The sequence below is a fragment of the Tachypleus tridentatus genome, chromosome 13 (assembly GCF_004210375.1).
Source record: "Tachypleus tridentatus isolate NWPU-2018 chromosome 13, ASM421037v1, whole genome shotgun sequence".
Classification (NCBI taxonomy): Eukaryota; Metazoa; Arthropoda; class Merostomata; order Xiphosura; family Limulidae; genus Tachypleus; species Tachypleus tridentatus.
In genome coordinates, this window is record NC_134837.1 from 14,188,284 (window position 1) to 14,214,184 (window position 25,901).

At 33.2% G+C, this 25,901-nt stretch overlaps 1 protein-coding gene across 1 annotated transcript in view; it reads right to left on the reverse strand.

Annotated features, from left to right (window-relative positions):
- Nucleotides 1-25,901, reverse strand: part of LOC143238414 (anoctamin-10-like) — a 72,831-nt gene that overhangs the window by 32,272 nt on the left and 14,658 nt on the right. Inside the window, exons 4-8 of the mRNA XM_076478620.1 lie at nt 16,643-16,878; nt 16,055-16,171; nt 10,041-10,171; nt 7,442-7,603; nt 5,697-5,849 (exon numbers count right to left, since the gene is read on the reverse strand). Of these exons, the coding sequence (XP_076334735.1) occupies nt 5,697-5,849; nt 7,442-7,603; nt 10,041-10,171; nt 16,055-16,171; nt 16,643-16,878 (799 nt within the window). The remainder of the gene's footprint in view (nt 1-5,696; nt 5,850-7,441; nt 7,604-10,040; nt 10,172-16,054; nt 16,172-16,642; nt 16,879-25,901) is intronic.

Consider the following 25,901-nt stretch of genomic DNA (forward strand, 5'->3'; position numbering starts at 1 on the left):
TTTTTCTCACAACAACTAGACAATCTTTCATGAATTATCATATTCATAACTGTAACTATAATAGCAGGATTTAATCTGAATTATTATCCTGTTGTTACTATAAAGTGGAACTTAATCTGATTTATTAACTTGATAATTATAACTACTAGGCCACACCCATCTCAATCTAGAAATAATAACAACAACATTGTCACATGGAAAGTAAAACAGAATAACACCGAGAAGTCTTAGAGCAACAATATAGTCAAGTGGAGAGAAATATATACAGTAATACAAGGAAATCTTACAATAGTACATAAAATACTACAAAGAAATCTGACAGCAACAATACAGTCAAGTAGAGAGAAGCACACAGAATAATATAAGAATCTTTCTCATACAACAGTAATTCACTGACAACTTCAATATTTTGGGACTTTGGAAAAAATGGTCTAAACATTACTGCTTCACCAATAAATTCTAATTATTTATTAATCTGAGAAAAGGTACATTTATTAATTTCATATGCGATCTTTAAAGTGTACTGCATGTGTTTTGACAACTATTACAGTATGACACAAAGGATTACATGGTTTACAAATGTTCTTTTTGCTACTATTATTACTTTTGCATTAAAATTTAAATTACTTTCCTTGAATAACTTTTAATTGCAGAACATGAAAAAACAGCATTCCGACTTTCTAAATGTATAAAAAACAAGCTTTTCTTGCAGCTTCTTACTTGAATAACAATATATTCTTCTTTTGATAAAATAATAACTGATATACCACAAAACCAGATAAGTCAAACTATTTTTATCATTATTCCTGGTGAAGGTTTAAAATATTTCAAATCATGATTTTTCATACAATACAATTTTGTTTTTTGCACTTTAAGCTGCTCAAGAGAGGGATCAAATATACACAATAAAAACAGGATAATTTCATGACTTAGTGCTGATGGATTTATAAATAAAAGACAAGAATCACATTCAAAAAATAAACTCAAAGGGAACATACTAATTCCCTGCATATAATTGATTTAAATAAAATTACTAAACATTATACATCACTTGCTTATTCTGTTTCACACCAGAACTGTCATTGTTCATGAAGAAAAACAATATAAATAGCACCCAGACCACTGTAATATGTGTCCCATTCCAGCCAGGCTGATAAGTTCTGGTATTGGACAAAAGGTCTCAATGACATAGATATGGCAGGTTCAATTCAGTTCAGATATTATAATATTCTAGTTTGTTTTCACATTTAGAATACTACATAACCACTACTTTACAATATCTACGTAATAAGAATTAAATGTTTGAATTATCAGAATATTAAGGCCTGAAACAACTGCACCTACTACATTCTAGTAATACCCTCAGTTCTTTCAAAATGCAGCCAGTTTTTGTCATAATTTTGACAAGTGTCCTGCATAAATGACACCAGATGAATATAGGCTGTTCGCTCTTTATTTTAACCTTTACTAAACAAATCACATTTCTAAAGTTTCTTTACAAAACAAGAAGTATTAGTTATGTTTTACATATGTCTCATATACACACAAATCTATAAGTAATTATTACAAATGTAATTAGTACACTACATACAGTGGAGTGCCGTTAAGCCATGGTATTTGGGGGGGGTCAACCTGCTTAACCGAGGCTTAAGTGGTCCGCGGCTTAAACCTTTGTGACTGAAAAGACGAAGTCGCCAACAGCTCCGCTGAGGAGCCTCATCCGGGCCATTGCGTGATCATTATAATATTAATGGCAGCCTCCATAAAGCTGACATAGAGAGAGGATAAGGTAGATTAACGGTCGATTTCTATTGTAATATATTTTATTTATTTCCCAAATTAAAGCAAATCCTTTTTAAATATCCCCTTGAAGTTATAAAGCCAGGATTAAATTCGTAAGCCGCATTTTTACACGTTCTTAAATTAGCGGTGAGCCGCGATAATCCTCGCTCACATTTGTCATGTCAGTGTCAACGACAAGGAGAGTGTGAGAAACTTTAAAAAGCCAGGTAGTAGATTTAATACATCAAAAATTTTGGGACAAGACTTGCTACAGCGGCTTAAGTGATTTTGCGGTTTACTGGTCTGTGGCTTAATGCCGCTCCACTGTATCTAGACGTTACACCTATACCCCAAAATATAAGTTAATTAATTACTACATTCTTAACCCCTTTAAGGCAACTTTTGTTTACTTTAAAAATAACAAAATTTTTAATAAAATCCCTGTGTGTTTTTTCTGGAACTATTTTACCTCAATCTACTGTGTTATGAATTTGGTACTTGTACCTACATGAATAAATACATGTACACTGCTGGACAAAATCTTAAGGACAATGAACATAAAGAACAAATATGCATTTTGCATTGTTAGACTCAACCACTCATTTTAGTATAGCTTCAAAAGATGAAAACAAGAAAAGGAAAAATAAAAACTTTTTTAACATTTAATAGGGAAAATGTGAACACTATGAAATCAGCTTAAATACTAGCTGGTCAAAAGTTTAAGACCATACTGAAATGAAGCATTAATCAGTAAACATATAACGAAATTTAGTCATTTGTGTTCAAACATTAGCATTGTCAACATCTTCCACTGATATCTCCTGTGTTATACTGCGTAAAAACATGGTAAAGGCTAAAAAGTTGACAGAGTTTGAACGTGGCAGAATTGTCGAGCTGTAAAAGCAAGGTCTCTCTCAACGTGCCATTGCTGGTGAGATTGGGCGTAGTAAAACTGCTGTTGCAAATTTCTTAAAAGATTCTGAGGGATACAGAATGAGAATCACAAGTGGTCGGCCCAAGAAAATTTCGCTGGCGTTGAACATAAGGATTAGACGAGTTGTGCGGCAAAATACCAGCTGATCGTCAAACCAGATTAAGGCCCTTACGGATGCAGAATGCAGCTCAAGAACAATAAGACAGCATCTACGAGAGAAAGGCTTTAAAAACCATAAACATCTTTAAAGGCCATGCCTCCTTCCACACCACGAAACAGTTCGTTTTAAACTTTGCTGAGAAGCACCAAACATGGGATGTAGAAAAGTGGAAGGTTTTGTTCTTTGATGAGAAAAACTTTAACCTGGATGGTCCAGATGGCTTCCAATGTTACTGGCACGATAAGGATATTCCACTGGAGACATTTTCTACACAACACAGTAGAAAAGGTTCTATCATGATTTGGGGTGCTTTCTCCTTCCATGGAACAATAGACCTTCAGGTTATACAGGTGCCTCAAACAGCAGCTAGCTACATTGGCATGTTGGAGAGAGTATCCTTATTGAATGAAAGCCCTCGCTTATGTGGAAATGACTGGATCTTTCAGCAGGAAAATGCTGCAATCCACAATGCCTGCAGGACAAAGGATGTTTTCATGGCGAATAACGTGATTCTTTGGGACCATCCAGTGTATTCACCCGAATTGAACCCCATTGAAAATGTTTGAGGTGGATGGCAAGGGAAGTATATAGAAATGGACGTCAATTCCAAACAGTGCATGAACTTCATGAAGCCATCTTCACCACTTGGATTAACATTCCAGCCAGCCTTCTGCAAATGCTTATATCGACAATGCCAAAGCGAATGTTTGAAGTTATTCACAATGACGGTCATGCAACTCACAACCAAGACCTCTTGTTGGGCATTTCCTACCCTCTTTAGGACTTCTTTCTGGTATGGTCTTAAACTTTTGACCAGCTAATATTAAGGCTAATTTCATAGTGTTCACATTTTCCATATTAAATGCTAAAAAAGTTTATTTTTATTTTCCCTTTTCTTATTTTCATCTTTTGAAGCTCTACTTAAATAAGTGGTTGAGTCTAATAATGCAAAATGCATATTTTTTTCTTTATGCTGATTGGCCTTAAGATTTTGGTCAGCAGTGTGTTTTAGCAAATAATAAATATCTATATGTAACCTCCTCCTTTTTTAAATTAAGGTTAACTAAGAGAACTTATATTTTCCTTTGATCTTTGCTAATGCAATGTATGCCCTAATAAAAATATGATGTTTTATGAAATGACGTTATGAACTTCATAGGGTATAGTCTTATCTCTATCTGTGATTCATCAACTTAAAGTTTTCTACACGGTGAAATGAACAACAATAAAATTTATTATTGACACATTTAGGTTTGTTAATTACATAATAAAAAATTATAGATTCCTCACCTGTTGAACCAATGAAGGTGTTACAAACAAATTTCTAGATTTACAAATAGCTTCTTATTGGAAGAAGAACAAAGTTTCAGATATTTACAGTAAAAAAAAAGTGAAATACTATAGCTCTATATACATTTATGTTTGTTGTCCCTATATTTTCCTGTATGATTTTATAACACTTCCTATATTTTTAGAAAAGGCCGTCTGGTAATTATGTTGGTTCACATTTAGCAACGACATTGAAACAAAAGGTTTTACCTATCAACAAGATATATAACAATGTTATTGAGACTGTAACTGGATTAGTATATGTTCAGGAAATCATATTACCCAACCATGATCACTACAGTTAACTTTCTGCTTTGTCTTCAGTTTCTTTTAATGATATAAAACTCAAATAAACATACTACATCCAAATGAAGTACCAGTCACTTGCAAAGGATTATATATACATATAAAGTTATAAAAGTTTAAGAGAAATTAAAACATTTAAATGAGGCCCTAATATGTAGGCATCTCCAAGCTACAACAACTGAATTTAATACTTTATTTCAATGGAAACATAAACATACAAACAGGCACTTTATAATGGTGCTAGAGTTTTAAAAATGCAAAACATTGTGTACACATTTTGTTTAGTGGCAACAAGAAGGCCAAAAAAAAACCAAAAAAACCATGCACACACACACACTTAACATTCACTCTAATTCAGATATCCTGTTCACAGTGAGCCCGAGGCTTTAGCTGTTTTTTTCCAATGTGGTGGTTAGCCTATAGTTGACCTTGCCAACATTAAACTGATATAAACTACAGGAAAAAAAATGAATGTAGAAAGCAAAAAACTTTGACTGAAAGTTAGTGTATTATATAAATTGTAACAACTTTCACAAATTTAACCAACTGAGGAAAACAATGCATGTATGGATGCACAGTGTGTATCTATGTACAGGCAGAATTTTTTTACATTATACATAACTGGAACCTATGGAGAAACATGTCAATCATAAATGTAAGATATTTGTAGAAAACTGTGCATGTGTATGGGGAAAATGTACAAAACCAAAATATCATTTCTTTGCTTTAAAATGAAATGTTACATTAATTTCAAAGGACTACTAATAAATTTGCAAAAACAGGAAACACGTGTTCAACACTGTAGATGCAGGTGATTTTGTTTTGTTCATGAAATCTGCTTTAAATAATAAATACATTAAATTCATACATAACCTCTTTTTATACAAAAATAACTAAAATTTGTCTTTATATATATCACAATTAAAATTCTGTTTTCAACTTTTGTGTGACTGGTGCTCCAACCTCATGGTTAAAGCTACAAAAAACATGTTTTATCAACTGATTTATTTCTTTTCTTAGATTATAAACTGCTTGAAAAACCTATTTGAGTCCTAGAAATGGTCTATATAAAATTCAGTATAATCCTGGATGTTAAAAAACAGTACAATTTATACAGTTTCACATTTAGATGGAAAAAAAACCAGAACATAAACTCTAAGGGGGAAAAAAACAACAATTTATTACCTGAAGTTCAAAAATCAAAAACATAACCACGAACACTATGAGGAGACAGAAGGCTATGACAGGCAGACTGACACAGTATCTAAACAAGTTCTGTTTCCAGGCAGGATAAGTGGGCTCGAGCCTTCCTGTTACTTCACTCTTTTGAAGTGGACCCTGAATGTTAACAATAAAATATTACAATATGAATTTTACATAAGTTTCAAAAGTTTTCTGATAGTTCTTTTATTGTTGTATTTATTACACAAACAACAAAATATTAAGTTGGTTACTTCAATACTGACTGTTTCCATTAAACTCTCATAAACAAAATCTTCTTTTGTTAAACAAAGGATTGACTTATTCATTATACATACAAAAAGCTAGTTGTCACAAATTTCTGACATCAAAGTTAGCACTAAATAACTACCTAACAACTATGGCAGGATGATACCTGGTGTGTGATATATTATTTTAACCTGAAAATGAGATTCAGTTATAACTTGATGAAATATCCATCACACTATTTTTGGTACCATTTATTACCTGATTATTTACCTTTACGTGTCTTTAGAACAAAATATTAAAATTTTTCATAGTAAGTAATTTGAAGTTATAGCAACTTAAATAAAATTTGAAGTTTATGAATATTGGACTCTATATGTGCTTTCAAGTTCTCATTTCACGTGTTTTTCATGAATGTTTAAATAACATGAATCTGAGGACTTTACTGATAATGTTACCTAAGCTACAAGTTTACATCTAACTGAAACCCTTTTATTTTACTGGTAATCAATACAAGTGAAAAAAATATTCATGTGCAGTTTATAAAAACATTAAACAGAGCAATAATTATGATTGTATGTTAAAAAAAGGGTTTCATTATGAACATGTATTTGATGTTATGTAAAATACTCATATAGCTACATACATAACAAGTTTTCATTGCCCAAGCACACTATTGTAGACATTAAAAGAACTGCAGCTATCTTAAGTGATACAAACCTATATTTAATAATCACCAATCTAAGTAAGTTAAGAGTCATTCTTTTTAACATAAAATTGTTTTATTAATTAAATCTAAGAAAAACAAACAGCAAAACTGAGCAATACTAGCAGTTTGATTAGAAATTATACAATCCTTCAACTATAACAAAAAACTACAAGCCTGTGTTATTATCAGTTTCACTGTGAATAAATTATACATGCACTTTACATAGTGATGTCAGTCATATGAATAAATAATTACAGATAAACAGCTAATCTGAACAGAATAACAGCAATATTTTGTCAGAAGAAATAAAAGGATCTTAAACTTATATTAAAAATAGAATATTAAAGGAGAGAGAATGTGGATGTGTAAAGAATCCTTTTTAAAGTAATACTTCCATTTCTCTTGTATACAACACATTCAGTATGTATTGTTGGAGCAGTATAGCTGCTAAATGTACCCCGTAATGGTCTGCTACAATACATGGAAGGTGTTGTAATGTATAACATTTTGGTGGTGTGTGCACATTTACTTACTAGAAAATACAAATCAAAATTCAAATTTTCCATGCAACATATTTAATGTATGATTACTGCTCTTAATGAGACAAGTAAAGATAAAAAACTAAACTGCTTGAGTGTCACTTAATGAACCTTTGTATATAAGCTCTGCACATGCACCAAAACATTTGCTTAATGTATCTGTTAACTGTTTTTTTAGAGGTAGACATGCCTCATTAAAGATGCTCTCAAATTACAAGCCAAGAAAAAATTATTACCACAAAAAGAGGACGTGGCTCTGAAAGAAGTTCACTCTGGCTGTCTAAAGTACCCCAGCGATAAGCATGCTCAGCACACGTACGTTTCCATGATTCCAAATACAACGTTGCCCACAGAACGTTGAAGAGTGCAAACACTACAAAACATGAATCTTCACTGGCCTGGTTTGAAAGAAAAGGAAATATTAAACAATAAGTCATATCAAAATTTTCAAGAAATAAAGCACCCAGTAACAAACCAATTTCTCATTAATCAAAGAACAAACGAAAATATTTATAACAACTACTGATTTCTCCATTTTCAAAAAACAAAAAAGACATGATTATGAAAATTATCTTATTATAATATTTCTTATGTCAGATTACTGCTTCTTTCAAGTTCTCAGTATCTAATGTGTATATCAGGGTTCTATATCGGGTTACTCCTCCTTTAACCTGATTGGTATCTTTTACTATGCATGAGAAAAATATTTTTGTTTTGTTATACAAATTAGTATAGCATAAACTCATAGCTTATGATTGTTATTTTAATAGCAAATAAGGTTTAAGTTCTTAATTATACAAAGAAATATTTTGTAAAATCCTGAATTTTCCCTTAGTGTTACACACAATTTTATTTTCTAGGCATCTTTTCTACTTTTTGCACCACCCATCAAAAAAGTAAAATATTAAAAATAAATTAATTACTATAGAATCATGATCACTCAGACAAACCATAATTTCTATACCTTTCAACTTTGTTTGATTACAGAGCTACTAAATAAAACAAATCAGATCCCTCCTGCTACACCCACCTGTTACATCCTCCCTATCAGGACTTGTTCACAGTTCTCTTATGTTTAGTTATACTTTATCTATAACTAATAGAAAATCAAGGTTTCTATCTATCAAATCACCTTTGTAGGATATTTTATTCTACACAGAGTATAAGCAATGTATGCAATATGCATGAGAAACTTAACAATTAACTTGGATAAATTTGTAATGGTTGTTGTAGAATAGTTAGAAAGGCAGAAAAATTGTTTGAAGTAGGGGAAATTGTCTATGTTATGCACATTATAAGTCTACATTCTTTAGTGCATTATTTAATTAAATACAAATTATTTAGTGTATTACTACCATTAGTATAAAAAAGTAGGCTTAAAAATCCTTGATAATCAACAGAACAAACAAAATGTGCAAGTAATTTATTTTTTGTTTTTCATGTTCATTCTTTATTTATTATTATTATTAAAGAAACTAATATTTCAAAATAAGGATCTTTTTTAGGCTAGATAAGATTAGGTAAAATAAATAATAATAATAATTTAATAAAAATACATAATAAAGCACACATTCAAGCCCCATATAGGTAATGTAATTCAATACCATTAAGTCAGTTGCATGTGCCCCGAGTGAATTACTATTTATAATGGTATGGACATTAGTTAGACATGTTTAAAGGGCAACAAAATTTAATGATACATAGATGTAGACTGTTACAAGCTTAAAGCTACTTACGATAAATGAATATAGTTTCAGGTTTAAATTTAAAGCTGTTTTAGAAAAGAATGGGTAATTTTGACTTATTTCAATTACGATTTTGGTGATTAAGAGGTTGGTCAAATTGACCAATTCAGTTTTCGAACATGGTAGAGAAAATAACAGATGGAATAAAGTTTTACTCATAAAAACCTCTGAAATGTAGTTAGGAGGGTTTAGGAATTACACAAAGGAAATTTGATATTTTTGAGATGAGGAAGAGTATTTTGAATTTTAACATGAAAGTTACTTTGCCCAGGGACTATTTAAAACAAATACTCATATATTAATGAACAAATTTCTGTTTTACTTTATTAAAAATATTCCACTTAAAGATATGAATTTTTTTACATGAAAGACTTATGATGATAACTGAAAGACTGCCAAACTTTGTGAAGATATACATGCTACATTAAAAGGTAGTATTTGTGGAACCTATAAAGCTTTAAATGAGCACAAAGAGGCCTCATGGTCAGACAGACTGATCAAGCCTGTGCTTTAAGTTCAAGTTCTAAGCACATAATGTGTAATTAAACCTCCAAAGAAAGTTACAAGTAACTTCAAGAGTGAAATATTACTATTAACTGTAGTGACAGAATTCTACAAAAGACGAATCTTAATGAAGAAAAAAAAGCCATAAGGAAAGTAAATAGTTTTAATACAGATCAGCCAAGCTTTTAATTGTACTAAGAAACAAAATATGCCCAACAGTTCTGAAGTAATATCTACACTATATTTGTGTACAGATTAAACTAAATTACACTTTGAACAAGACAGAATAAATACTAACAACTTAATGTTTTCTACTTAACATCAATCCTCACTTCCACTATATTTTATCTGATCATTAATAACATTGTCTGAGTTTAAGAAGACTAAATACAGCATGCTAGTAATATTTTAATACAATTTGTAGAAGATATTTATATACTTTTGGTTCAGAGAATATTAATTTAAATTACTGTTTTTAAATGGAAATATAATTTAACTTTGAAATAAATGGTCATTATTACAATAATTGTGTTTGTAGAACTAGTATTTTTTAAATACACTGCTCTTTAACAACAGCCAAACATACCTGGTCACGCCCATAATAGCACATCCACAAGAAAAGCCCAAAAGCAGCAGGGATTGTCAAAGCTTTAGTATAATGGCCAAGCCAGGCAAAATATATTGCTATTTTAACTCCAAAATAATCACAGATGTCATCTGGAACAAACAAATAATACTTAAAACATTAAGTCTCACAAAGAAAGCAGTTACTCATAATATTTTATGTAAACAATACAGCTACAAAAAAGTATACCATGTTATACAACTACCACAGAGCTATTTCATAAAGTGATCATATGACTTAACAAGCAGCCAGATTAAACACTGCACATTCTTATTTATGGAAAATGTTATTTTCACTGTGAATGCATTGAACAAATAAAATAACAAAAAAGCTTCAAACTGTTATTTCAAGAATCGAGATAACACCAACCTGTTCAATTTATTAGGTACTGTTGAAAAATTGCAAGTACAATTGAGAACTCCCAATTTGAACTTGGCACTTTCTATCTTTAAATATCTGTTTCAAAGTTCCAGGTTTAAAAGTCAAATTATTTCAATTACTTTTATTTCTAATAGTAAGAAATAATTTTACAACCTTGAATTAAAAATCTGCATAGCTGATGACAGTAAGTAATTGTTTTCTTTACTACTACTTTTAACTTTTTAATGAAAGAATTTCAGGAAGTGTCAGACAAAAGTTATTATTCTCTTTAACTGTAATACAGTATCTTTACATTATTCTGTTTATTGCATTATTAAATTTTTATTCTGAATAAATATTATTTCCTTCTGTCTCACAACAATCACAGTATGTATTCAGCATCTTCTGGTTATTATACAGTGTGTTACATTAGCTTCCATGGCTAGTTGTCCATTCTGGCATACACAAAATTAAACCACTAATCTTTATAGATTTCTATTAAGTAACTTAATTTTGTATAAAAGAGGGAAGTCATAAACAAGTATGTTCATATTATTATTATGAAACTTCAACTGATCAGCTTCACAGCCATTGGTAAATAATGAAATCAGTGTAACAACACACTTTTTGAGAGATCACTACCATAACATATTGTATTACTCAATGGTGTGTTATCAGATATCATTTCCAAAAGTGGATTATCTCACAGTATTACATGAGCCTGAAACTAATTGCATGTGTAATACAAATAATCGGTATTGTACAGATTAGCTCACTTGTGCTATCTACTGTATAGGTTAACCCACTGGTTCTTTCTACCAGTTTCTAAACAAAGCAACATTTCCCCATTATTCAAGAGTAATTTTATACACAGATGGTTACGTCATTTCAATAAACATCATGTCTACCTATTTTGTTACTAAAAGGTGCTCATACAGCTGCAACAGTAACAATGGAAAGCACATTCTAAACAGGTCTTAACAAGTAATTTGTGGCATCAAACATTGTTTCTTGCTGCCACATATTTTTAAAGAAAAAGGGCCTACAATGGCCACTTACCTATGAATACTGTTGTGTACCATAATTATCTCTGATGAGTCCCTAATTTACCATGCTATGTATTATGATTTCAAATAGACAGAAATTTTAATTTCAATGTAGAAGTGAATTAAATTTTGATATATAATAAATTTATGATATTTGCCAACAACATCGATACACACAATTTTCTTTATAAAACAAACATATTTTAATATACAAATAACAATAATGGGTATTACAAATAATGTTTTATATACAAGAGTTTTACAAATTTAAGAACAATAAAAGTTTGATTCTGGTCTGGAACTGGATAATATTATTGATGGTTCACAATGAATGAATAATTCAATGTTGATATCAGTGTAGTTTGCTTAATGGGTATGCTAGTTAGCTCTATTCTTGTTTGGCCTAACCAGGTTTACCACTTCACTTTTCTCAGAGGAAGATAGATATCTAGTGTCCTCTTAGAAATAAATACTAATACCTCAAATTAATTATCTGAAATATTTGAAATACATAAACTTTCCTGGTCAAATATCTGTAGTTTTTGCATTAACCCTTAAAGAGCCAAAGTGTTGCAAGTAGCAGCTGACCACAGATGTAGAAATTGTGAAAAAAATCTTAAAGATAATATTTAGCATTTTTATTATGAATTTTGAACAAAATATGAAAGAAAATGAAACAAGATGCATAATAAAGGCTTATATGTTAAGTTTGAATGTTCTTTATGGTACAAAAATCACAAATACATTACTACTCCACGCTCTACTTGCTTTTTTTCATAAAGCATGGAATGATTTCTAAAAAGTGCCAAGAAAACGCTTCTTTTCCAACAAGTCTATCAGGAAAAGTAAGACTACGTCTTCCTGGAAAGGGTCTTATTACCCTTCCACACCTTTCGAATAATTAGTAATCTTATAAAAATTTCAAAATTAAGATATCAATTAGGTACAAAAAGCTCTTTTTGTGCCACTTTACACATTTATAAATACAATCATTATGTCCAATTTGCATGGAACTTTTGTCAACTAGCCTCTTGTCATTGGTTGTTTAGTTTTGTAATCATCTTTTCCACTGTATTTCATTTCACCTTTATGTACTGTACTAAGCAAAGTAACAGGTCGCTTGTCTTTCCACAGAAGTGATAAAATATTCCCTTGCTTTTTGGTCTCAACATCTCCCTTCTTCAGATGTACAAATTTAGGCATGTTCTTCCAATTAGTTCTAACTGTTCCATAAAAACCAGTCTTATTTTCAAAGAGTAGGTTGCATAATTCTTGACTTGTATAATAATTATCAGTATATATGACCTTTTCCATGGTAATCTTTCACCAACTGCTTGACAACTGATCCTGAAAATCCTAATTGGGAATCTAGAGAGATTTACATCACTTGCAGAATAGATAATATCTATTACAATTCCCATCTCACAGTCACATAACACAAAAATCTTTATTCCAAATCTATGGTGCTTGCTTGGAATGTACTGCTTGAAAACAGCACAACCCTTTAAAAGAATCAAAAGTTTCCTTAGCTTTAGTCTTCACCACTGTAAACACTTCTCAAACATTCAGTTCTTTTCATTACTTGCAAAATGTAAATATTTAAGAATCTCTCTGAACTGATCTCAAGTAGTGTATTTTGGAAAAACTGGAGTTTGTATAAGGAGATCATTCTTCCAATAATCAAACTTTTTTACATGTGGCATAATCATCACCAGAGCAAAAACGTGTACCTTTCCTCAATAATTGTATGTTCCAATTTCTTACTTCATGAAGTAGAGGCTTTCATTTTCTTCAGAATTCAAAGGTTTACAAATCTCATCATATCTGTTTGTTTCTTCCACAATATGACTCGTTATACTTTGATCAAATATAGCAATAAAACATTTATATCCTTTAGATTTGTCAGTGAGCCTAAATCTATCTGCGAGTCCAGTGTTTCCATTATAAAAAAAATGAATAAATGGATCAAAATCATAACACTTTACTCATTAGTAACCAGATGATTGTGATTCACTATCTAAATTGTATTCATAGCTTGAAACAACTGAATTTGATGATGAAAAATCTGTAAAGTTTTCTTCTTCACTGGAATAATCATCACGTGCTAATACTTCAGTTTCATGTTGATGGAAAACGTTTTTCCTTTAGCAGATGCATCCTTCATTTTCTGCTCCACTATTGACACAGACGCAACCCTTTGAGTGGGTATGGTCACTATGGTGTGAGGGGGTTGCTAACTAATGTTTTTATCCTGTATCATCAATTGATGATAGCTGTACTGAACGCAAAGCATGAAATCAACAGTTGATGACGACTACCTTTTTTATATTGATGATGGCCACTGTTAAAGAGTTAATAAGTATTTATTACAATTATAGCTTCTGAGGGTTATGGAATACTGACTGCACCAGACCAACAATACTATAGTGTCTCTTGGTATGTCAGTATATAAACTTTAAGTTTAGGTTCTATAAAATACTTTAACTACTACTACCTGTCCCACTCATACATAATGTAAGTATTTTAATAACTACTATCTGTCCCATTCCTATGTAATGTTAAATGTTTAACAGTAAATTCTGTAAAACATTTTGTGGTGAGTAAAACACAATAGGGAGAGATTCTCAGCTATGTAATCATATTCATCTCACCATTGTGATAAAAACTACAGTTATCTATCATTTAATGATGTTTGAATACTCTCATCTCCAGCAGTTTGACTTTCAAACTACAGTCAACAACTTTTCTAGTCATACTTTGACCTCATGAGAGTGGGTTGATGCACTACTACAACCAGGAGCTTAAAGTCCTCCAATAAATTTGTATGCATTTTTCTCAGATACTGAAGAATACACAAACAGCCAACACAATATTAGGAGACCTGCCTTTGTTGGATTCAGTATGAAACAGTAGTCTATATTGTACACAGCTTGGTAGCAAAGTCATCCTGATGCAATACACCAGGAGAAAACAAGCTTTGACTACTTCCACTTCTGACTGCATGCCATCTTGTTGAAGTCCAGAACATGGTTGGAAATTATAATACACCAAAATAACACTTGTTTTCAAACTTAGTTACTGCTCAAAAATCTTAAAGTTTAGCACGTCTGGTGATTAAGGTCATCTGGTCTGTTGTTAAGATCACTCCTTACCGAACACACAACACTGTAGAAATCTGAGTACAATTAACCATTGTGATAATTTCTTTGAAATCCTTGTAAACTTGCTATAAATACTTATAGCATTTCTCAAACCCAGTGATTCATTAATCTCATCCATTATAGGATAACTAACTAAATCTTCTCTTTCAAGAGTACCAAATCATCTACCAGGGCATGTGAATATTTCTGAAACTTCAAGTTGAGACTGCTAGCAGTACTAAGCCAGTTTTGCATGACTGACATGAACTGGTCTTGTCTTAGCATTCTGCTTACAAATGTAGCTTGTTCCTTGGACTTTTGTAGTTGTCTGTCTGGTTAATGTTTATTAAACACTTTCAGAGTGAGAACATCTGCATAGTTTTCGATGTTCTCATTATAGGTGGTATCTATTTGGTACTTAGACTTGTGAGTTTTATTTAAAATAACATTACTACAAGACACTTAAAATCACCAGTAATCACTTTATATTTTTAAAAATGATAAATAACCAATACCATACCTTCTCCCTGTTCCTGTAAATTGGATTTGTACTCAACTGGATGACATAACCAATTTAAAAAAATGAAATTTGGCCAATAAAATTCTCTGAATTTTCCCTGTAGGTAAAATATTTCTAAGTTTTTTTCCCTGTGGCTGGACACCCTCAATTTTGCATTGCTACATAATGCCAGCTACAGCTATATAATAGGCTATGATGTGAAGGGTATATGTGAAAAAGGCTTAATTTACCATTCTCTTTGAAAGTCTCATTTACTACATAGGATTTCCATAGTTTTGCTATTATTTTGAAATTAGATTTTCAGTTGTTCTTATATTCTAGTAATTAAGATCCTAATAGACTATCATTACGATGAAGTCCTGTTATAATAACTTTGAAAAAGTTAATAGAACATCAACTAAAAAAAAAGCAATCGATATTGTTTATTGTAAAAGAAACTGATCTAAAACTGATTTAACTGTATATTTAAAAATTAACAATTTCTATGTGCAAATAAATAATTTATTATGATTATGTTTTAATTTTCATGTGTGTTGAAACTGTATACTAAACTAAAAATTACAGAATTTCTTAAAAATTGAGCTTTGATAACTAAGCACACCATAATGAGGTTAAAAAAGTAGATATACTATTTTTAAGATAAAATTTATTAAAAAATTAAAAGTGGTTGCCACAACTGTAGACATATTTTATTATCATACAAAATAATTTTGAACAGTAATTTGTATTTGTGGTAGGAAGACACAACTGAGATTTACACTAAAGTTATAGGGTTATCAGTTTTGCTACATTTATGATACCACATAATTTCCATGAAGAGCAAAGGTTACCTACTTCTGTAAATATATTATCATATTATGATGAAACACAGTCTACAATTTTAGAACTGAGAAATGTTGGTTACCTTACCCAGTGGTTGATATCGGAAGAATGCTTGAACCCAAGTTTTCTTCAGTCTTGTTAATGCTTCACTATTATGTAATGGCAAAATCTGACTGATAATTCCTGTAGCTAGACATTTAGGAACTAGTGAAATGTACAACAAATAATATAAGATGTGTATATTTAATACAAAGAAACACAAGTTCAACATGTTCAAGTTACAATATTTTGCACCTTCCCTGCACAGTAAACAAAAGTAAATATATTTGATATAACTTTCTCCATTAAGTATTCAAATTTGATAATGATGTTTGTTGCTAGGCTTTGGTTTAAAACACTTCTGTATTTGTATATCATCTACCCAAAATATGCGATTTATTGAAAAACAAAACTATATATTTGGCATGGTTTAATTCATGGCATTTATTATAGCAGTACAAGGCTTTAATATAAAATAAAGCAGTCAGTAGATATGGTAATAAGACAATGACCAAAAGTACTCATTCAATAATACAACAGTGAATAATAATAAAAAACTGATTGTGAAAACTGTAATACTTAAATAGAAAAAAGTGAACATCTTGGTATCAAAAACATTTGAGTGATTTTACTCACTGACAGACTGTCCTCCTACAAAATGAATACCGTGAAGGCGGTCTCCATCTTCTGCTCTTAGGCTATGGAGAAGGTGTAAAACAATGCTCTGTCGTTCCTGCGAACTGAAGAAATTGTCCGAATCTTCCACGTTTTCAAAGAAATCTAGTTCTTCATACACAAACTCTTTCATGCCACTCCCAAATAGTGGTTTTAGTCGTTTTCGTAACCTCAACTGTTCGGCACCTTTTAATAGGCTAGACACAAGTTAAAGCTATTAAAACTTACAATATTAAATTTGTAGAGGACTTCTGACTCATTAAGCACCTACGTACAGAGAAATTGTAAGCTGTGAAAATTATAACTGAATATTAGTAAAACACAAATGTTATACAATAAACTATTAATTAAAGTCACAAATTTTTAATCATTTAATTACTATATGAATTAACTTCCAACCCTTACTGTCTCATTTATATTATAAATCCAGCTTTTATAGCTAGTATATTGTAAAGCCCAGACCTAGCTGTTTTTCAAAATAATAATAAATAGCAAACTCTTAGCTCATAGATAGATTTATTATTGTGTGTAAATAAATATAAATAGCAGCTATGTTTAATAAACTTACATTTTAAAACCTTTTACTTAATATTATCATATTAATTGAATTAATAAAAATGGAAAAATATATTCAACTGAATTCAAAACTATTATAACAAAATTTAGCTTCAGAGTTTAAGGTTTTTATTCCTGTTCTATAACAGAGAATGTTTTAATTTATCAATAATATATCACACATTATATTTACACAAAATGCACACTTTCATGAATTTCATCGCATTTCACATCTGAATGAATATTTACAGGTTGGCAATTTAAACCTGAAAATAATCAGTATAAATCAAGCCAACATATGAACGTATAACATCAACTTTTTTCATTCTACTCGTGCATAAATAAGCTTGACTATAGCTATCTTTTTTTTCATTAATTGCCAAAAGGAGCTGAATATTTTAAAAAGTGGAAAGTATTCATAACCATGCATTTTATTTTTACCAGAGTCATCAGAAACATATTGCAGGAACATCCACTGTCTGGAGAACCTGGAATCTTGCATTGAAATTTTTTTCTGGTGCATGTAAATTAAGTAAATTCATTTTTAAAACAACACATCAGATGTTTAGCATGCAAACACACACACACACATGTATATATAAAATCTCTTAAAGAAAATTAAACCTTATTTTCATTCTAAAAACTCATCATATTATCTTTTCGTGGAAATAATGCTAATTATCTTCATCATGTACCCTCCTCTCTCATTCTGGAATCTTCCAGTTTTTTATGTTTTAAGCTTATAACGTCACTTAATGATAATTAGGTTCAAGTGGGTTTGGAGCTCAAGAACACACCAAGAACATTTTAAAAAACTTCATTGATCCATGAACCATGTTATTACACAGATAATAATACATGCATGTGCTACTACATAATGAGATACAATATAATGTGCTTAACTATAGCAACAATATACTGACTTTTCCACAAATATTGTACCAGTTCACTTGTATAGGCAACTGAATGATGAAGGTACTCTTGGAATATGATATGACGTACCAATAATTAAAAAACAATAATGAAAATAATTGATATATTAAAATCCTATCACTTTGACTTGACAGGAAATCTGTGTCTAGTAATAGCAACAATGCCATGACTATTATAATTATGCATTTAGTGGAGATTGGATTATTTATTAATTGTTGGGGTCATTAATCAGTTACATTCAACAAATCAATTATTTTCACACAAGACTAACAATATTTCTATATCCAACTTTCTTTTGTTTAATAAAAACATATTTGGACTATTCTTCATTTAACATAATAGCTATCTTCAGGTATAATAAATTAGGATTAAGTTACATTTTTACTGTTGTACATGATAATATATTATACACCCAACATAACATGAAATTTGTAATAAACTAAATATATAATTAACAGCTTTTCTTAGGTTTTTCCATACATATTTTCACAAGACTATTTTATTTAAACTAATAAAAGTTGTATGATGAAAATAAATATTACTATTTTTTTACCAACGAATAGTGGGATTGACCGTTACGTAGAAATAATGCCCTCACAGCTGAAAGGACAAGCAAATTTAATGTGACTGGGATTTGAATATGCAACCTTCAGATTGTAAGTCAAGCACCCTTACCACCTGGCTATGTTGTACCAATGTTGCACTTGAACTGTACTTTCAACTTTTTCATCAGTGTAGTAAGGGTTGCTGAATGACCAATCAAAGTTGGTAAGGTTGGGAAAAGCATGTAGATTAGCTTGAACTTGAATCGAGAGGTAACTCCCCTAATCACCAGGCCATACCAGCCAAAAGTTCAACAAACTTGGATTAATAGAAAATGTAATAATGAAAAATCACAATGACAACATTTCAATCTATTGGATAGTTGAAATATTCAAAAAGTAGAAGTAATAAAAACTAACTTTCAATTAGTAACTATTTTGAGTCATGACACTAAATGAGTAAGCTAAACAAACTTAAGTTAACTAAAACAAAGACAGGACAAAACATAACATCAATATTATTATCATTTGGACAGTTAGTAAAATCAGAAACAGTAACGATTGGAAGTTATAATGCTATAAATGAAAATGTATTTGCAATAGATACTTCTCTCTGCATAGAAGATGAGATTTTCATGTTTTATCTTGCCCTTTACTTGTGAACATTTTCTGAATGCCTGCCACAAGCCTTCAATCTCCCTTTTGTTGGAATCCAAAGTTACATGTCTTTAATGTTAATCACTATGCATCATCTCTCCACCAACAGGAGAAGACCACTTATCACATGATGCATGTAACTTCCTTTATGTGCTATCACTAAATTATCACTTCAAGGTCTAGAAAACATGAGCACCAGAGGATAGAGGAGAGGAAGAATGGGAAGTGTTAGCAGATGGGAGTACCTATTCAAAAAACATTTTCATTTAGGAAAATTATAACTTCTGATATGGTACTCTCTCTCTGAATTGGAGAAGAAACAATGGAAGCATAGGAAGAACACCCCCTGATTGAGAGGAACCGATCAGAAAATCTGAGGAGGAGCATCACGACACATCTGAGTCAGGTATCTCTTCACCATGAAAAGTGAAAAGGCCAGGAGAACCAAACATGGCAGAACAAGAAGAGATCACATCTGTGTGGGAGAAAATGATATACCAATGAGATATAAAAGATATAGAATCACTCAGTCCAAGGTGGGTAAACAATTGTGTGTTCCCAAGTGTATAGTGGCTAGGCCACAGCAGACCTCACTCATTGGGTATTAACATCCTCACAAGTGGAGAATAAAGACATATAGTGTCTTCACCTCAAGTATTAGAGTCCAGAAAAAACATGTCAGAAGATTCCAGTAACTCGTAGGGTGGCCTAATATCATGGGTCCAGGTATGAGTCATCAAGAATCTCAAGGAAGTCCTTCAGCCCCCACGACCTTGAATGAGCTCAAAACCACCTGTGTCATCAACAACCTCATATCAAGGGAATACCTAGAACAGTTGTGAAAACTGCCATGAAGATCTGCAATCCACTACACAAGAACTATCAAGAGGAGAAGGTGGACAACCTGAAACATGTGTAAGAACTTACCGGTTTCCTCAATCTCCAAACCTCACTCGCTGGGTACCAACATCCATGTGACTGTAGGAGGAGGGCACTTAATTGGATGGATGAAGTGCATGTTGGCATCTGAACTCTGGAAAAACCACCACCCTACTCTGGATTGAAAGGTTATAAAAATCTTTATGGAATCAATCCAGCAGATAACCTTCATGTTCAACCACCCCAAAGGCTTAGAACTGGTAAGTGGTAAGGACTGCTATACTATACTAGAAAAAAGGAGAAAAAAGTGTTCAGGAGTTAAGAGGAACTGCAACACCTGAAACAGCAACAGGTGATCGTGAACCCCTATTTTAAAAAATAGACCGTTCCAATTAATTCAATTGAGGCATGGCAGGGATGGGTAGCAATCCACTTTTGCTTACCCATGCATGGTGCAATCCTGCAAGGGCATATTATGATGCAAATACCACAAGGAATTTACACTGAAATGATTTTTAAACACCCTACTTAAAGGGTAAGCATACACAGACATGGAAATATAGGATATAGAAATCAATGTGGCTTACAATGCAGATTTGACAGAAGGATATCTGCAAATGGTTATAGCCATCTAAGTGGAGCCCATTAAAAGTACAGACAGAATACTTAGTCAGGCACCATTCACCACAGAGCAGAATCCAAAGTGAAGCTCATGCAGAGGCATCTGAAAGAATAGAAAGCATTAGTAAAGACTAACCTTGTGTCACAGCCAAACGAAAGTTGCGAGAAGAGCCACACAGTCAGTAGGTGATACCCCAAGGAAGCAGAAACAGAGATATGGTGTAAGTAGTGGGAGATGAAATGTGCTGTTTTCCACATGCCCTATAGGAAAATCTCCTCTAATGACCAAGGAAGGTGAGAGGCAATGGAGAAGGGAAGGTGATGTATTTGAAATGAAGAAACATGAAAGAGATCATACCATAAAAGAAACAAGGAGGAAGAAGCTACCTGAATCAAATGTTGAACCCACTTGGTTAGACTAATTGGGAAAAGATCATGGGAAGTAAAATATTGCAAAAGGAGAAGCAGGTGAGAATGAGGACCCTGGAATGAAACTGAGTGAGGAATGTTACAATGTATGGTGGCATGGACAGGACAGAGGAGTTTATTACAATCAGGAGGAGGGCAGAAATTAGAAACTGAGGATAGGCAGATTAGAGAAAGGGGACTTGAACATCATGAGCCACAGAGTTTGTAGGAACAAAAGCTTTATCTGAGTAAAGGATAAGGGAGAAGGAGTGGTTCAAAAACCTCGTAATGTTGAGAATGCAATTATCAGACTTACAATAACCTCAGGCAAGGAGAGGAATAAATATGCCATCAAAGAAAGGTGAAACAGGGAACACACAGACAGAGCTTCAAATGGAGGCAAGGACAGAAAGAGAAGAGGGAGAAATCCCCAGAAACCCCACAGGGTTCCCATGAAAAAACTTGTATAGGAAGATGAAAAATGGGTCAGAGACAGGATAAACAAGAAATTTTTGGGAGGATACACATAAAAAACAGATAAGACCAATCATGGCTGAAGGCATAGACAGCCAAGGCTGGAAAAGGAGAAACTGTGAACCAAAATGAAGGTAACTGGGTTGAGAGCAATGACAAAGGCATCCATAAGGGACATATCCAGATGAAGGTAGAGCCACCAAAAAAAACAAACAAACTAGGATGCAGGGGAAACACCTGGGATAAACAAGATCTAGACAGAAAGACAAATGATGAAGACAGGGAAATCATCCATAACATGACATGCCAGCAAAAGAAGGTATTGTGTGTAGGATCAAAAAAGAAGACCCACAGTGTAAAAAACACAGGAAAGGGACCTTGTGCCTTCTGGATTTTTGATAAAAATCACCTTATAGAAATGTGAGAATGGATCATTACCTCCTGAGAGCCAGAAGAGAAAAAAAAGAGACTATCCAAAGCTGGATAAACAGCCAGGAGTCTGAGAACACCGATGCAATGAAAAATATCTTCCACAGACCAGTGACCCTAAATCCCTCAGTGATCAACCAATGTACCCCAGCTCTGAAGGGAAGCATCCATAAACAGATGTAACTCAGGCCATGGAGGAAAAAGAGGGACTCCCACCAACATGTAGGCCTTTTCCAGTATCAATGAAGATCAACAAGCAAGAGGGAGGGAAGATGAATAGGAGCATTCATGGGATCCTGTACAAGATTCTACAAATCATGAAGGACCCACTAAAGCCCTGTCAAGGATATGACAAGAATTAGAGGTGACCATTACCACGCCAAATGGCAAGCTCCAAAGAATGGAGTCTGAGAGGAGAAGGTAGAGCCCAACTGAGATAGGTTTTGATTGATTGACTGATTTAGTATTTTATGGCACAAAGCAGCGAGGCTATCTGCGCCAAACATCCGGTAAAAATGTAAAAATAAAGTAAATGTAGCAAAAGACATAAAAGGAAATGAAGGAAAAACAAAAAAGTATAAAACCAATGTTGACACCTAGTCTACAACATTAAGAGAGAAAGCAGAGTAAAAGAAGTTGTAAAGTACTTACTCTAGCAAAATGGTAATGATCATAACCCACCAGGAAGACTAACAGGTAAGTTCAAGAACCACCATCAGTCACCTGAAGTTGGCCTTTCCAGTCCTGGTTCCGGGTTATGTGTCATAGCAGCTATTATCAAAATGTAAAAGAATAGAAGTTTTAAAAGACATAGCAAAATCATAATAATGAGTAGCCAAATGTCCAGTAAAAAGATAAAAGTCAAGTAAATGGAGTAAAATTTTTAAAGTAAATGAAGGTAAAAACAGAAAATGGTGTAAAAACCAATGGTGACATCCAGTCTACAAAGTTGTAAAGTATTTACTCTAGCAAAATGGTAATGATCATAACCCGCCAGGAAGACTAACAGGTAAGTTCAAGAACCATCGTCAATCACCTGAAGTTGGCCTTTCCAGTCCTGGTTCCAGGATATGTGTCATAGCAGCTATTATCAAAATGTAAAAGAATAAAAGTTTTAAAAGACACATAGCAAAATTGTAACTATGATTAGCCAAATGTCCAGTAAAAAGATAAAAGTCAAGTAAATGGAGTAAAATTTGTAAAAGTAATTGAAGGTAAAAACAAAACGGCAATTAAAACAGAAAATGGCGTAAAAACCAATGTTGACATCCAGTCAACAAAGTTGTAAAGGACTATCTGTAGCAGAATAGTAATGATCATAACCCGCCAGGAAGACTAACAGGTAAGTATAAAAACCACCGTCAGTCACCTGAAGTTGGTCTTTCCAGTCCTGGTTCTGGATTATGAGTCAATATGGCCAGTACTAAAAGGTAAAGTAGTAAAAGTGTGAAATGATATGCAGCAAAAGTGTAATAACAACTCGCCAGGATGACTAATGAGTAGTTCAAACAGTAGCGTTAGTCACCTGAAGTTGGCCTTTCCAGTCCTGGTGTCGAGTTATTTAATGTTCTGGCCATTGTCAAATGTCAAATTGAATGAGAGAGATTAAAACTGTAAAAAAAGGAACCACAATTAAAAAGGTGTAATGAATAAATATGCAACACTTAAATGAGATTAAAAAGATTAATGGCCATTAAAAAATTAAAAACATTATCAAGGTGGACAGAGTCACCATCACCAATAACTCTGTTTAGTGTTACAGACTGATTCTGGGAAAAAATATGTTTAAAATATTGCCGTCGTTGAGAATTGTAACGATGGCAAGAAAGTAAAATGTGGCTGATAGTGATTTGAGTGTTACACAAACTACACATTGGTGCATCAGTTCCAGATAAAAGAAAATGATGAGTTAAAAAACTGTGACCAATGCGTAGCCTAGTGAGAACAACTTCCTCCTTCCGAACTTTACGGAAGCTAGATGGCCAAAGTCCAATATAGGGTTTGATTTGAAAAAGCTTCTTGTTGCATTGCTCACTCCAAGTGGACTGCCAGCTGGCATGGAGCCGAGCCTTGAAGACAACTCCATAGTCCATGTACAGAATAGGCATAGGAGTGATGGTGCTGAAGCAGACATATTTAGCTGTCATGTCTGCAAGGTCGTTCCCGCGAATACCAATGTGGCCTGGTATCCAGAAAAACTAGATTGAAGTAGCTGTTAATGAGAAATGGGCCAGTCGGTTTTGAATATTAGCGAGAACAGGATGTGAGCCAACATGTAGCGATTCCAAGGCCAGTATAGAACTAAGGGAGTCAGTATAAATAGTGCAGTTGGAGTACTGCTCAGCTGCAATATGATCCAGGGCAAGAGATATGGTATACAGTTCAGCAGTGAACACAGAAGCTGTAGAGGGGATTCTGCAAGCAACTACTGAACCATAGCAGAGCCCACTGAATTACCTGATTTGGAACCATCTGTATAAATGGGAACTGAATGATTGTTTGAAAGATATTCATTGAATAAAAGACGGTACTTCCAATCTGGAGTATCTGCCTTTTTTAGGTGAATGAAAGAAAGATCACATTTGGGGGCTGTAATAAGCCATGGTGGGATGGGCTGACCTGTGGAATCTGCAATGTTATCCAAGGACAGACCCAATTCATCCAATTGCGCCCGGATGCGAAGGCCAAACAGAGCAATGACAGATCGTCTGTTCTGAAAAAGTACTGCCCACCGAGGAAGGAAAACACATTCCCAGGTGAAATGCTTTGGTAAGGAACAAAGTTTCGAAGTATATTGTAAAGATAGTTGCAAACGGCGAAGGTGTAGAGAAGGTTCATGAGATTCAATGTATAAGCTTTGAACTGGAGAGGTACGGAAAGCCCCAGTGCAGAGTCAAAGTCCTCAATGATGAATGGGGTCCAGCATCTTTAAGGCTGAGGGTCTGGCAGAGCCATAGACCATTGATCCATAGTCGAGTTTCGATCGAATAAGAGCACGATATACCTTTAACACTGAACATCGATCTGCCCCCCAACTGGTAGAAGAGAGGACACGGAGGATGTTCAGTGCTCTTGTGCATTTGACTCGAAGCTGCTTTAAGTGTGGTATAAAGGTCAGTTTATGATCAAAGATAAGCCCCAAGAACTTGGTCTCCGGGACCACTGGCAGCAAAACTTCACCGATATGAAGTTCAGGATCAGGGTGAATACCCCGTCGGCGGCAAAAGTGCATGCATGCAGTTTTGGAGAGAGAGAAATTAAAGCCGTTCGCCAGAGTCCATTTCAGTACATGATTGAGGGCAGTTGGTAGTTGCCGCTCAATATATCTCGTGTTTGACGACTGACATGAGATGTGAAAGTCGTCGACATACAGCCCATTCGCAACAGTGAGAGGGAGTTGTTCAGTGATGGCATTTATCTTTATACTAAAAAGTGTGACACTCAATACACAGCCTTGAGGGACTCCAAGTTCCTGTACAAAAGAACGGGAAAGTGTTGAACCCACATGAACTTGGAATCTCCTGTCCATTAAAAATTTCTTTATAAACATGGGTAGATGTCCACGTAACCCATATGTATGGAGGTATGGCGTTTTTCTCCAGCCAGATCCGGTTAAAGACAATCAGAAGGACATCAAGAGAAGCAGGAGATAGATGGTGCATCATGTCATAATGAATATCATCAGGTCCAACAGATGTACTGGCAGACCGATGAAGGGCCAT